Source organism: Elephas maximus, chromosome 12 (assembly GCF_024166365.1).
Source record: "Elephas maximus indicus isolate mEleMax1 chromosome 12, mEleMax1 primary haplotype, whole genome shotgun sequence".
Classification (NCBI taxonomy): domain Eukaryota; kingdom Metazoa; phylum Chordata; class Mammalia; order Proboscidea; family Elephantidae; genus Elephas; species Elephas maximus.
In genome coordinates, this window is record NC_064830.1 from 63002609 (window position 1) to 63017634 (window position 15026).

The 15026-nt window shown below is 50.1% G+C and overlaps 1 protein-coding gene across 1 annotated transcript in view; it reads right to left on the reverse strand.

The window, feature by feature from the left end:
* Positions 1 to 15026, reverse strand: part of PPL (periplakin) — a 53246-nt gene that overhangs the window by 24026 nt on the left and 14194 nt on the right. The window contains exon 2 of the mRNA XM_049902620.1: positions 3701 to 3800. Within this exon, the coding sequence (XP_049758577.1) occupies positions 3701 to 3800 (100 nt within the window). The remainder of the gene's footprint in view (positions 1 to 3700; positions 3801 to 15026) is intronic.

The window sequence follows — 15026 nt, forward strand, 5'->3', positions numbered from 1 at the left end:
TGCAGACCCCAGATTCTCGTAAAAAGACCAGACTTAATGGTCTGACTGAGACTAGAAGGACCCCGGTGGTCATGGCCCCCAGACCTTCTGTTGGCCCAGGACAGGAACCATTCCCAAAGCCAACTCTTCAGACAGGGATTGGATTGGACAACAGGATAGAAAAAAGATGCTGGTGAAGAATGAGCTTCTCGGATCAAGTAGACACTTGAGACCATGTTGGCATCTCCTGTCTGGAGGGGAGATGAGAGGGCAGAGGGGGTCAGAAGCGGGCGGAATGGACAAGAAAAGAGAGAGTGGAGGGAAGGAGTGAGCTGTCTCATTAGGGGGAGAGAGCAATTAGGAGTAAATAGCAACGTGTATATAAATTTTTGTAGGAGAGACTGACCTGATTTGTAAACTTTCACTTAAAGCACAATAAAAATTTTTTTTAAATAATTTATTAAATAAATAAATGCAACATGGGATCCTGGATGCAATCCTGGACCAGAAAAAGAATATTTGTGGAAAAACTGCACTGTAGCTCATTACACAGTGCCAATGTTAATTTCCTGGTTTGATCTGTTGTTGTTAAGTGCCATCGAGTCAATGTTGACTCATGGTGACCCCACGTGTGCAAAATAGAACTGTTCCATAGGGTTTTGAAGGCTGTGACCTTTCGGAAGCAGGCTGCTAGGCCTTTCTTTCGAAGTGCCTCTGGGTGGGTTCGAACCGCCAACCTTCTGGCTAGCAGTTGAGCACTTAACCATCTGCGTCACCCAGGGACTCCCGATCGTCACGCTACAGCCATGGATTTGCTCACATTGGGCAAAGCCAGCTGAAGGGCATACGGGAATTCTCTGTGCTATTCTGCAACTTTTATGTAAGTCTACAAATTGTTTTAAAGTTACAAAGCAATGATGCTGTAGATCTTGATTCACGTGGCCACGATACATTATCAGGTAAAATAACAGGTTACTTGATGGCATACAGAGCATGATCCCATTTTGGGGAGGGGGAAAGAAAACATGCTGGGCTTCTGGGCACACACATGCCCACACTGGTGTGAGGACAGGTTGAGAAGGCACACGCCACACTGCTAATGGCTGACAGCTCTGGTGGTGGAGTCATGAGAAGGCACACGCCACACTGCTCATGGCCGAAAGCTCTGGTGGTGGAGTCATGAGAAGGCACACGCCACACTGCTAATGGCTGAAGGCTCTGGTGGTGGAGTCATGAGAAGGCACACGCCACACTGCTAATGGCCGAAAGCTCCGGTGGTGGAGTCATGAGAAGGCACACGCCACACTGTTCATGGCCGAAAGCTCTGGTGGTGGAGTCATGAGAAGGCACACGCCACACTGCTCATGGCTGAAGGCTCTGGTGGTGGAGTCATGAGAAGGCACACGCCACACTGCTCATGGCCGAAGGCTCTGGTGGTGGAGTCATGAGAAGGCACACGCCACACTGCTAATGGCTGACGGCTCTGGTGGTGGAGTCATGAGAAGGCACACGCCACACTGTTCATGGCCGAAGGCTCTGGTGGTGGAGTCATGAGAAGGCACACGCCACACTGCTCATGGCTGATGGCTCTGGTGGTGGAGTCATGAGAAGGCACACGCCACACTGCTCATGGCTGAAGGCTCTGGTGGTGGAGTCATGAGAAGGCACACGCCACACTGTTCACGGCTGACGGCTCCGGTGGTGGAGTCATGAGAAGGCACACGCCACACTGTTCATGGCCGAAGGCTCTGGTGGTGGAGTCATGAGAAGGCACACGCCACACTGTTCATGGCTGAAGGCTCTGGTGGTGGAGTCATGAGAAGGCACCGCCACACTGTTCATGGCTGACAGCTCTGGTGGTGGAGTCATGAGAAGGCACACGCCACACTGGTCATGGCTGACAGCTCTGGTGGTGGAGTCACCCCTGTTTTTAGAGTCACCCCTGTTTTTAGAGTCACCCCTGTTTTAGTTGGCTTTGTTAGACCTGTTTCTTTCTCCTCAACTATTTGTAATGAACACATTACTTTTATTATCAGAGAAAAGAGAGACACACCCAGAAAAGCTGTTTTCATTTAGGAAAGGAAAGAACATCTCTGGGGGGGCCAAGAGACAGGGGTAGACAGAAAGTTCACAAAGGGAGCCGGGGACAAGGGGCTTCTGGAGGGAAAGGGGTGCTGAAGCGGGGAAGCAGGAGGTGGAAGGCGAGGTGTGAGCCAGGGAAGGAGGGGGGATGGGCAGGGGAAAGGGGGCGAGAAGGACTCCCAAGATCCCTGCAGGGGCCAGCTTGTGACAGAGAACAGAATTCTCTCAGGCCTTCCTCCCCGACTCTCCCCACAGCCCCATTATTCATGGTCTCTGCATCCCCCAACCCCAGCCGTACAGACTCCAGCACTGCCCCCACATCCTCTGGGGTCTCTGGACTGTCTGTGGACAGGCCCTTGGGAAGGCAGACATCTGGGCTGTCAGAGTGGCAGTGGAGGTGGACGGGCAGGAGATGACCGGGCCTGTCATCACAGCAGGGCCTGGGGAGAGCAAGGGGCCAGGCAGACCTTGAACTCCCTTGTGATTCTCCATCTTCAGCCCCCCACCACTCTGGACCTGTCTTTTAGTCAACCCCGGGGTAAAGATGCCAGATGAAGTACAAGATACCCCCCTAAATTCGAATTTCAGATAAATAACAACGCATTGTGAAGCATAAGTATATCCCAACTAGCTCGTGGGATAAAATTACACTAAAAAATAATTTGTGTTCTCAAATTCAATCAGACTAGGCAGCCTATATTTTTATTGGCTAAATCTGGCCACCACATCCCTGGGCTGCTTCTGGGGCCAGTTCTGGTGATGACTCATCACTCGAGCTCTCTCTAAACCTCAGTGTTTCAGCTACAAAATGGGCATGATGCTAACCACACCAGGCTGGTGGAAGGTTCAAAGAGAAGGTGATCGTTTCAGCAGCTCGCAGGTGTCAGCGCGTCTGGCACAGTGCAGAGCTGTCATCTGTTCAATCCTCGGGAGAACCTGTGAGTCAGGGTGGGTGTGATCCCGGCATTACAGAAGAGGAAACTGAGGCACAGGGAGGCAAAGGGGTTTGCCCAGTTATTTTTTCTCTCTTCTCCAAAAAAAAGGTGGAGGACCACAGGGTCCTGAATGCTGGCAGCAGCAGTGTAAGTATTGATAATGATGATGCTAACAGCAGCACTGATCCCTGCACTGTACCTACACGATCTCATCCCATCTTTATGAGAGCCCAGCAAGGTGGGGATGCTCACGCTTACCCTCGTGCGAAGGGAATCACTGCACCCCAGGTTACACATTATCTGGTGGAGCTGGTTCTCCTCCCAACAGGGAAGAGTGGCGCTATGGGGTACGGGTATTAACAACGATAACAAGGCTCCCTTCCCCATCGACAGATACTACGTGTAGACCCGGGCTGCTTGACTTCAGCACTGCTGACATTTGGCCCAGCTCATTCTGTGTTGTAGGGGGCTGTCCTATGCACTGCGGGCTGTTGAGCAGCATCCCTGGCCTCCATCCACCGGGTGCCAGGAGTATGCCCTCCAGTTGTGACAACCAGACCTGTCTCCAGACATGGCCACATGTCCCCTGGGGTGCAGTTGCCCGAGTGAGAACTGCTCATTTGATTCAGGCACTGAGACTGCTCGGAGCCGGTGGTACAGCGGGAGTGAGGGGGTGAGGGGCTGGCTGGGACAGGGGCACTCACACTCTGCATCTTGGCTTCCGTGTCCACGATGTTCTTCTCCACCTGGTCGGCATTCTTCTGCAGCTGCTCTATCAGCTCCGACAGTTCCTTGTTGGAGATGCTACAGGCGGGGGGCGGGGTGGGGGAGGGCGGTGGTCAGTGGAAGGCCTGCGGCCGGGCAGCCTCCCCTCCAGCACCCTGTCCTCCCAGGCTGCCCCCCAACACCAGGCTTGGAGCAGAGACTGTACCCATGCCTTCAAAGGGGCTTGGCTGTCACCACGGGTGACATCACTAGAGCTACAAAGTGTTAACAACTGGACGGGGGTGTCTGTCCCCACTTCATTCATGTACTCTAGTGCTGCTGTTTTGTCATGTTGGCTGAGCAAACCCTTTTTTAAAGTTGCCTCATTGTGGTAGAAACATATATAACAAAACATTTGCCAATTCAACATTTCTTACTCGTACGATTCAGTGTCACTGGCTACATTCATCATGTGTGACCACCACCACTATCTGTTTCCAAATTATCCCACCACCTTTAACAGAAACTCAGCGCCCCCTAAGCAATGGCTCCCCCTCCTTCTCCCTCCCAACCCTAGTAACCACTAACAGGCTTTGGTCTCTATACACCTGCCTAGTCTAAATATTTCCTATAAGTGGGATCATATCATAATTGTACTTTTGCGACAGACTTATTTCTCTCAGCATGATGTCTTCAAGATTTATCCTTGTGGTAGCATGTCACCCTTTTCCCCATGTTTTACTGAGATATAATTTACACACTGTAAAATCCACCTTTTAATAGTGTACACATCAGTGGTTTTAGGATATTCACAGAAGTGTGCAGCTACCATCACCATCTAATTTTAGAACTTCTTCATCACCCCAAAGGAAACTCCGTACCCATTAAGCAGTCATTCTCTAGTTCCCTAGCAACCACCTATCTGATTTCTGACTCTTTGGATTTGCCTTTTCTGCACACGTCATGTAGACAGAATCATACGATATATGGCCTTTTATGTCTGTCTTCTTCCATTTGGCATAATGTTTTCAAGGTTCATCCGTGTTATAGCATGTATTAGAACTTTATTCCTTTTTATGGCTGAGTAATTTGAATTATGGTGTTGGCAAAGAATACTGAATACACCACGGACTGCCAGAAGAACGAACAAGTCTGTCTTGAAGAAATACAGCCAGAATGCTCCTTAGAAGCAAGGATGGCAAGACTTCATCTCACATACTTTGAACATGTTATCAGGAGGGATCAGTCCCCAGAGAAGGACATCATGCTTGGTAGAGGGTCAGCGAAAAAGAGGAAGACCCTCGACAAGATGGATTAACGCAGTGGCTACAAAAACGAGCTCAAACGTAGCAAGAATTGTGAGGCTGGTGCAGGACCTGGCAATGTTTTATTCGGTTGTACACAGGGTTGCTATGAGTCCGAACCAACTCAATAGTGCCTAACAACATCAAAATTCCATTGTATGGATAGACCACATTTTGTTTATCCATTTATCCATTGATGGACACTTGGATTGTTTCCATTTTTTGGATGTTGTGAATAATGCTGCTATGAACATACTCATAAGTGAACAAGTTTTTTTGTGCCCACCTTGTTCTTAATTAATATTTTTCTTGCAATCTACTCACTCTTCGAAATTAAATGCATTTACTGAAAAAGGTCACTTGCTCTCCCCCCACTGTACATAGAAAACCAGGAGCCCTTGACATAAATGGAGGTAACCCTCAAAACAAATTTCATGGAACTAAAACAACGGCAGTACATTCTAGCTGGACACGCAAGTCGCCTGTACACAGCCCGTCTGAGCCCTGCCCTTTCTTGCTCAAGAGCAGGGCTTGGCACATTATCAGAGCTGTTAGAACATATGAGCACCAAGCACAGACTTTCTCCTGGAGGTTCTCAGAGAGGCTGAGAGAGACTTGAAAACAGAATGGCGATCTCCCTCTGTGTGTCAATGTTCTCTGCAGTCACATCTGTCACAAATCAAGTTACAGACCAACTGTGGGAAATGCTATTGAGGTTAAATAAGGACCTTGGCTCCAAAATCAAACACGGGTTCAAATTTTGGCTCAAATCAGCCACTAGTTGTGTGACCTTGGGCAAACTGCTTTACTTCTCTGTGCCTCCAGTTTCCTTCTGTCCTACTGAATAACAGTACCTGCTATCTGTACTTACCAGCGGGGAGTGAGGAATGGGAACTAAAGGCTTGCACACACAGGGACTGGGGTGGGGGGGAACTTGGAGAAAAAGACCCAGGCCCCACCCTCTGTGAAATCAACCAAGGAGGCAGCTTTTCCCAAAGTGGGGTCCTGGGAACCCCAGTTCTATAAGTTACTCCCAGAAGAAAGGTTTCAGCAATCAAGGTAGCTAGGAAAACCTAACCCCTCCATCATCACAAAAGTTAATGAGTCAGCAAAGACTCTGAGAAGTCCTGCAGGGGAGAAAACTAGTATCTGCCAGAGTGACCATGAAGGCTCCGGAGGGGGGAATTTAGGGGGAGGGTTTGGGTGAGGGGTGATAAGGGTGGGTTTGCAGAGCTACCGTGTCAGAGGCCCACCCTTAGGCTGGGCGGGCCACCGGGGGAAGGTCTATTCTGAGCACTTCTAGGTTCCTCAGCCTCATGGGCATGGACAGGCCCGCCCTAGTCACCCACTCTCAGTCTAGCCTGTTGCACCCGGAGCAGTGAATCCCAACCTAAATATTTAACCCATGACTGTTGGGCTACCATTAGGAACTTTGTCCCTCTCAGGCCCTCCCCAACCCCACCTCAGGGTCCTGGGCCAACTCCCAAACCTGCCCTATTCCTGTTTGGGATGTGGGAGAAACCACCACTTAGACCCCACCCCGCCGGTCCCATTGTTTCAGGCCAAGCCCTGCATGGAGGGGCCACAGCAGGGGGAGGGGCATCTTGGGTTCCTAATGGGAACAAAGGAGGGCTCAGCATGAGCCTGCGGTCAGACAGACACAGCTCCCAAGTCCAAGATGGCCGTCCGCTGCTTCTACAATCTCAGGTAAGTCACTTTCCTACCGAGCCTCAGTTTCTCCCTCTGCCCACTGGGGATAACCACAGGTATCACAGCAATTTGACACTTGGCTGTGTGATTTATTAGCACCAGGCACGTTCACTCCAAGCCCCTGGAGGAGGTTTGCCTACCCCTGTACAGATGAGGAAACTGAGGTGTGAGACGTCAAGATGCACGCCCAGGGTGGCAGCTTGTACACAAGGAGCTGGGTCCTCCTCTTGGGCAGTCTTGCTCCAGAAGACACATGATCAACCACCGGGCTAACAGCTACTCTAGAGGTACTGGGAACCACATGAGCCAGCCTATGGCAACAACCACCATCACCATGACAGCACAAGCTAATATTTACTTTCTACATGCCAGGCTCCCCACTCACTTCGTACTTAATCTTCATTACAACACGGTGAGGCAGGTGTCAGCATGGTGGGTTAACTGTTATTCCCACTTTACAGATATGGAAACTGAGGACCAGAGAGGTGGAGACAATTTCTGGCAATATGGCAGTGCCAGGATTCTAACCTTGGCAGGCCCCAGACTCCAAGTGTCTACAACTCCATGTGACAATCCTATGGGGGCTCCTGCAAGTAGGCACTTAGCCGGATAATTTAAAAATGTCAAGTGCCCCAAGTCACCATGAGATACCACTAGGATGGCTAGAATGAAAAAGACAGATAATAACAAGTGTTGGTGAGGATGTAGAGCAACTGGAACCTCTAAACACTTCCGGCGGGAATGTAAACTGGTGCAGCTGCTACAGAAAGAAATTTGGTGGTTCCTCAAAAAAGTTAAACATAGTAGCAGCATTATTTGCAATAGCCAGAAAGTGGAAACAACTCGCATGTCCATCAACAGATGAATGGATAAACAAAACGTGTTACATGTGTACACAATTCAACCATAGAAAGGAAAATTCCTGACATATGCTACAACAGGGATGAACCTTGAAAACATGATGCTGAGTGAAAGAGGCTGGATGCAAAGGCCGTATGTTGCATGATTCTATTGTATGAAATGCCCTGCATAGGCAAAGCATAGAGACAGAAAGTGGATTAGTAGTTGCCAGGGGCTTCAAGGATGGGGACTGGCGGGTGACTACAAAAGGATACCCAGTTTCATTTGGGGGACGACAAAAATGCTCTAAAATTGATTATGGTGATGGTTGCACAATTCTGTGACTGTACTAAAAAAAAAAAAAAAAAAAAGAACCGTAAATTGTACACTTTAAAGCATTACCAAAAAAAAAGGTAAATGCCATTTATAAGTGAGAGGGGTTTGTAGGAGTCGGTCCTGCCTTTTAGCTTCTGTTTTTTTCTGAGGCGGCTGGGCCAGCTCCAGGTTAACGCCCAGCTGCATGGGGGAAGGAGCTAAGTCTCAGAGGGCTCACTGCATGGCAGGCACAGGGCTGAGCAAGTCGCATATACATTAGCTCACCCATCCTACCACCTCAGAACTAGGTAGCATTGCTCTAGCCATTTTACAGACGAGCAAACTGAGGCACAGAGCAATTAGGTAACTTGGCCACATTCCCACAACCAGAAAGCAGGGCAGAGCCAGAACTCAAACCCAGGCCTCCAGTGGCACAGTTCCCACACTTCAGCACAACAGGTCCAGGCTTTCACCCTTTGGGTACGGGGTCCATTCCTCCCATGTGAGCATCCTTCTGTGTGGCCACATACCAGGAGCTACAGGAATGCAGGCGGGCCAAGAATACGAAGGGAGGAGGGACAGGTCCCAGAAGTACAGGAACTGGCCAGGCCAATCAGGCTTTTCATCTCACTAATGAGCCACACTGGGCTGACCAGACATGGTATCCGTGGGCGGTCAGCCCCACTGATGGAGGCCAAGATACAGCCCTTCCCTACCAGCCTTGTTCAAGTCCAATCTACCTACACAGATGGCAGTCACCTAGCTGAGGTAGGAAAGCCGAGGTGCCCCCAACCACCTCAGGGAAGAGAAGGGACAGGAAGGGGACAATGGACCTACACTCAGGGCTTCCAGCTCCTACAGCCGACATGCTGGGAAGCAGAACGCACCAAGGCCTCCTTCTCCTTACTCCAAGGTTTAACATGGACACAGGTCTTGAGGCCAATGACCACTGGCATAAGAAACTGCCTCAGAAGTTATTGAGCCCCACCTGCTCATTATACAGATGAGCAAACTGAGGCCCTTGGAAGCAGAGACACCAACCCAAGGTCATCCCGGGGCAGCTGCAGTATCCGGAGCCAGACAGACTGGATTCAAATTCTGACTATCCCCCAACTAGCAGCCTGACTACAGGAGCTACTTTTTACTCTGAGCCTCAGTTTCATCATCTGTAAAATGGGAGTAACAAATCCTACCTTGTTAGGTGAGATGGGGAGGAGGTCAGAATCATTTCTGAAAACACCTAAATTGAGTTTCAAAGACAACTTAGAGGTACAAGGACTGAGCTGGAGGTTCAGAGTAGCATCTAGGGACCCAAGAGCAGATGACAGATACTCTGAACTCACAGAGATAGGAATCTTTGGGGTGTCACTGCTGTCTCTCAACTCCTAAACAGTGCCAGGGACACACAGTAGGTGTTCAACAACCAGCTGCCACCGAGTCAACTTCAACTCATGGCGACATCATGTGTGTCAGAGTAGAACTGTGCTTCGTGGGGTTTTCAAAGGCTGATTTTTCAGAAGTAAATTGCTGGGCCTTTCTTCCGAGGTGCCTCTGGGTGACTCAAAACTTCAGCCGTTCAGCTAGCAGCCAAGCTCATTAGCCATTTGCATTACCTAAGGACTTCCGGTGCTCAACAAGTATTTGTTAAATGCGGAAATGTGAATGATCTAGCACTTACCAAGGCTCCATAAATAATAAGAATCATTCATCCATGCAACAAATATTCACTGAGCTTTTAGTCCCCGCTGGGGCTGCCATTAACAATGAAACTGATCCTCTACATTGCTCCCTAAATTGGACATACAGCTCTGTCTGTCAGCCCCTTTCTCTCCTGGGAGTTCCTCACTTGCCTGTAGTGCTCAGACCTATAAAATAGGTTCCTTCTAGAACTACAAGGGGCCCTGGTGATGCAGTGGTTAAGCACTTGGCTGCTAACTGAAAGGTTGGTTGTCCAAATCTACCGCTGCTCAGTGGAAGAAAGATATGGCAATCGGCTTCCATAAAGAAGACAGCCTTGGAAACCCTATGGGACAGTTCTGCCCTGTCCTGTGGGGTCACTATGAGTCAGAATTGATTCAACGGCACCAGGTTTGGTTTTAAGAACCGTAACTTTACAGTAGCGACACCAAGAGTTCTAGGTTAACATCGCCAGCATGAGATCAGTCTGCATCGTGTAACCCCTGATCTGGTAAGCTGAGGAGGACACGTATCACGTCTGTGGACTCCTTTCGAGGGAGGTAAGCCTCCATCTCATCCCTGGAACCCAGCAAATAAACCCAAATCAAGAGGCATTTTCCAAAACACCTGAGCACTGCTCTTCATAAGCCTCAATGCCAACGAAGACAAGGAAAGACAAAGGAATCACCACAGATCGGAGGGGACTAAGGAGACATGACAAGTAAATGCAACATGGGATCTTGGATGGAATCCTGGGACAGAAAATGGACATGAGGGGAAAACTGGTGAAACTAAAAAAAACAAAGTTTCCTTCTAGATTTCCAGGTCTCCTGGCAAGTTCTGAGAGGAGCAATGCCTCACACAGTGATGACAATGGTGTCCGGGACGCCCACCTGTGGACAGGTAGGGAGGAGGTAGGTTGCTGAGGCCCCAGTTTCTAACCTGGTAAAAAGGGATTTGAACGGGAACCTAGGACTTGGCTGTCCTTGGACACAGCCCCCTTAGCCCAGCCCAGATACAGGTCAAGGGCTGCCAGGCAGGTTTTACAAGCCCAATGGAGGTCATGTGGGTAGACTGGGGCTATTTCTCCCAGGAATCAGCCTTGTTTTCTATTCCCAGGCTGGGAAAGCCAGAGTCGAGTATGGGTCCAGAAGGCCCATATCCTGCCCAGAGGAGCGACCAGGTACCCCGTATACTGGGCCTGGTCCATACAGGAGACTCCTGGCACAAGGAGCAAAAAAGTGGGGCCCAGGCTGGCCAGGGGGCTGGTCTGAAGATATGGTCAGGGGCCAGACCAGGCCTCTTTGAGACTAACCCACCAGCGTGAACACAGAACAGGCTCCTCTTTGGGTCCCAGGATGCCTTTGGAGCTTCGAGAAGAGGGCCTGAGAGCCTCAGATGGCATCAGATGTATGTGCTCTGTCACTGGGCATCAGAAACTCAGTAACTGTGGCCCAGCTACTACACGATGGCCAGACAGTGGCATGCTAGATCTGCTTCATAGCCAGCAACTCATCTGCCACTTGCATTCACAGGCAAGGACACAGCGGTACAGACAGGTCAGTTGCAAAGTGGGGAGCTGTGATTCGAACCCAGGGCTGTGGGATACCAAAGCCCATGGTCTGCTCAAAGGGCTGGCAGGAAGGCCCATCAGTGAGGCTGGGGAGAAATGGTACCCTGGCTTACCAAGACACCAGCAATATTCCACGCAGGCCAAGGACGAAAATAAAGGCATTTCGAGGGGCCCTCGCTCCCCACCTTTCTAATCTCCCCTTTTTGCTTTGGTTTGTACAAGTATCACTTGCTCTTTTCTGCAGCTGAAGGCAGTACATCCTAGTGGTTAAGCACCCAGGCCTGGGTTGGAAATCTGGCTCTGTCGTTGTTGTCAGCTGCCATTACCTGGCCCCCAACTCCTGGCAACCCCGTGCACAGCAAGACTGGACCATTATGATCCACAGGGCTTTCATCGGCTAAGTTTCAGAAGTAGGTGGCCAAACTTTTCTTCATAGTCCATCTTAGCCTGTAAGCTTTGCTGAAACCTGTTCAGCCTCATAGCAACACACAAGCCTTTACTGGCTCTGTCCTTGGAAGCTTGTAAATGACTTAGCCTTGCGAGCCTCAGTCTCCGCATCTGTAAAATGGGCATTATTGTCAGACGTATGCCACAGGGCTGGGGTGAGGATTAGTTGAGAGAGCGGATATAAAGTGATGCCTCGAAATGGAGCCCTGGCTCTTTGCTTGAACCTTTGTGCACCAAACAGGGGAGGAACGTGGGCTCCTTTTAAGGAGGTGACGGAAGCCAGCAGCCCAGGCCCAACGCCAGAACCCGCTGGCACTGAGGAGATTAAAAAAAGACCCCGGGCTGCCCATACTGATCCTTGAGCAAGCCGAAACTTGCTCTGGATGTTGCCTTGTCCTGACTAGGGGAATTTGCAAATAACCTCAATATTTGGAAAGTTTCCTGCAATATCTGTGGCCACTCTCAAAACAGGAGAAGCAGGGTTTCACACATGGGTAATATACCTGCTGTGAGGATGCTGGACACCAAGACCCAGACTTCCCCCAAGCAGCTCGGTGTCTTGGGTTTGGGCTGAGGATCCGGGTTGGTAAGTTTGGGGGTCAGAGGAAGCCGAGGGTGTTTCTGCCACAAGGTATGCTCTGCTCTGAGAACCCTCCTCTACCTGTAGGAGGGACTCACAGGAGGAAGGAGACAGAGGACTGGTCTACCCGGTTGTTCAGGCAGAACCCAAAGAACCTTCCAGAGCCCTGTCCCTGGTCCCACCTGCGAATGGATCTCCCATCCATCATCCCCTCCATCTGCCACTATGGCCCACACCTGATGGCTATGGCCTCCTCTCACCTGGACCGTGCAAGGGCCACCCCCAACCATCTCCTGCTTCCCAACTCTCCCTGCCTCTAGCCAGCCTCCTCCCTCCATCTGTCAGTAAGATTGTTCTGGGTGCAGCCAGATGGCTGTCCTCCAGCTTAAACTCCACTGTTATGGATTGAATTGTATCCCCCAAAATGTATGTCAACTTGGCTAGGCCAGGATTCCCAGTACTGTATGGTTGTCCTCCATTTTGTGATCTGATGTGATTATCCTGTGTTGTAAATCCTAACCTCTATGATGTTAATGAGGCAGGATTAGAGGCTGTTTTTTTTTTTTTTTTTAATCTTAATGAGGCAGAACACAATCTACAGGATTAGTTGTATTATGAGTCAACCTCTCTTGAGATATGAAAGAGAAAAGTGAGCAGAGAGGAGAGGGACCTCATTACCACCAAGAATGAGGAGCCAGGAATGGAGCGCATCCTTTGGACCCAGGATCCCTGAACCGAGAATCTCTCAGACCAGGGGATGATTAATGACAAGGACCTTCCTCCAGAGCCAACAGAGAGAGAAAGGCTTCCCCTGGGGCACGTGCCCTGAATTTGGACTTTTAGCCTCCTAAACTGTGAAAGAATAAACTCCTGTTTATTAGCGCCATCCACTTGAGGTGTTTCTGTTATAGCAGCACTAGGTAACTAAGAGACCCACCCACCTTGCTCCCCAGTGATCACAGAAAGGGTCAGACACCACCCCACCCTGGTCTCGGACCGCTCCCCCCCGCAACAACTGCACTGCCTTCAGGGCAAAGGGCTTTCCCATCTCAGAGCCTCCGTGGGGGCTGCACCCAGGTCACCCCTACAGCGATGCAGGTGGATAGCGCCCCAGGGCCACCTTGCAAACCTCCCACCCACCCCCCACCTCTCCACCTCTTTCAGAGCTTAGCAGCCCACAGAAGGACCTACTTCCCAGCCTTCAGCCTCCCAGGAGACACCAAGCCCTCCAAGGGGCACCATGAATGGCCCACCCCCAGCCGTTTTCAGCAACCTGGGACTGGGGGGGCTCTCTAGGTGGGGGTGCAGTGAGGCCCGCGCTTGATACCTTCTGCACCAACTGACCTACACTTCTCTTGACCCCCCCCTGCAGGGACAGAAACTGAGGCCGCCTGACATAGAACACAGATTGTAGAGCTGTGCTGACCTGGGTTCCTTAACCTTTCTGTTCCTCAGTTTCCTCCTCTGTGAAATGGGGTAAGAGTAGCTCTCACCACAGTTGAGAAGCTCCAAGGAGATGTTCCTTGCAAAGCACTTTGGATGTGGCTGGCCTACACTGAGGGCTCATGGGGGCTGGGAAGGACATTTGTCTGTTTCGTTCCCCGTGGTGTTCACAGCACCCAGCACAGAGCTGGGTCAATGAACGGCTGGATGAATGGCTCCGGCTATTGGGAAAAATGGCACATATCATTGTGCCTGTCTCAGCCTTAATTTCCTCATCCATAAAATGGGTCATCGTGTCTGCTCTAAGCATAGCAAACAGAACCAAGCAGGAAATGTCCCCAAGGCAGGGTCTGAGACTGTGCTGCTTTGTGTTCAAGGCCAGCACTGTTCAATAGACATACAATGTGAGCCACACAGGGAATTTAAAACTTTCTAGTAGCCACATAGAAAGTAATGGGTGAGCTTAATTTTCATAATATATTTAACCTGCTGTTCTTAGCTGCCAGAGAATTGACCCCTGCGTCATAGTGACCCCATGCACAACGGGCAAAACAGTGCCCGGTCCTGTGCCATCCCCATGATCAGTTGCGGATTGGACTGCCATGCTCTATAGGGCTTTCTCTGGCTGATTTTCAGAAGTAGATCTCCAGGCCTTTCTTCCTAGTCCATCTTAGTTTGGAAGCTCTGCATCTTAGCAACATACAAGCCTCTACTGACAGATCAGTGGTGGGCTGCACATAAGGTGCACTGGCCAGGAATCGAACCCAGGTCTCCCACACAAAAGGTGAGACTTCAACCACTGAACCACCAATGCCATCTTATTTAATCAAATGTATCCAAAATATTGTCTTTTTTTTAAATTGTGCTTTAAGTGAAAGTTTACAAATCAAGTCAGTCTCTCATATAAAAACTTATATACACCTTGCTATGTACTCCTAGTTGCTCTCCCCCTAAATGAGACAGCATACTCCTCCTTTCCACCCTGTATTTCCCGTGTCTACTCAACCAGCTCCTGTCCCTCTCTGCCTTCTCATCTCGCCCCCAGACAGAAGCTGCCCACATAGTCTCATGAGCCAAGAAGCTCACTCCTCACCAGTATCATTTTCTGTCTTATAGTCCAGTCCAATTCCTGTCTGAAGAGTTGAGTTGGGAATGGTCCCTGTCTTGGGCTAACAGAAGGTCTGGGGACCATGACCTCTACAGTCCCTCCAGTCTCAGTCAGACCATTAAGTCTGGTCTTTTTATGAGAGTTTGAGGTCTGCATCCCATTGTTCTCTTGCTCCATCAGAGATTCTCTGTTGTGTGCCCTGTCAGGGCAGTCATCGGTTGTAGCAGGGCACCATCTAGTTCTTCCAGTCTCAGGCTGACGCAGTCTCTGGTTTATGTTGCTCTTTTTGTCTCCTGAGCTCATACTGACCTTGTGTCTTTGGTGTTCT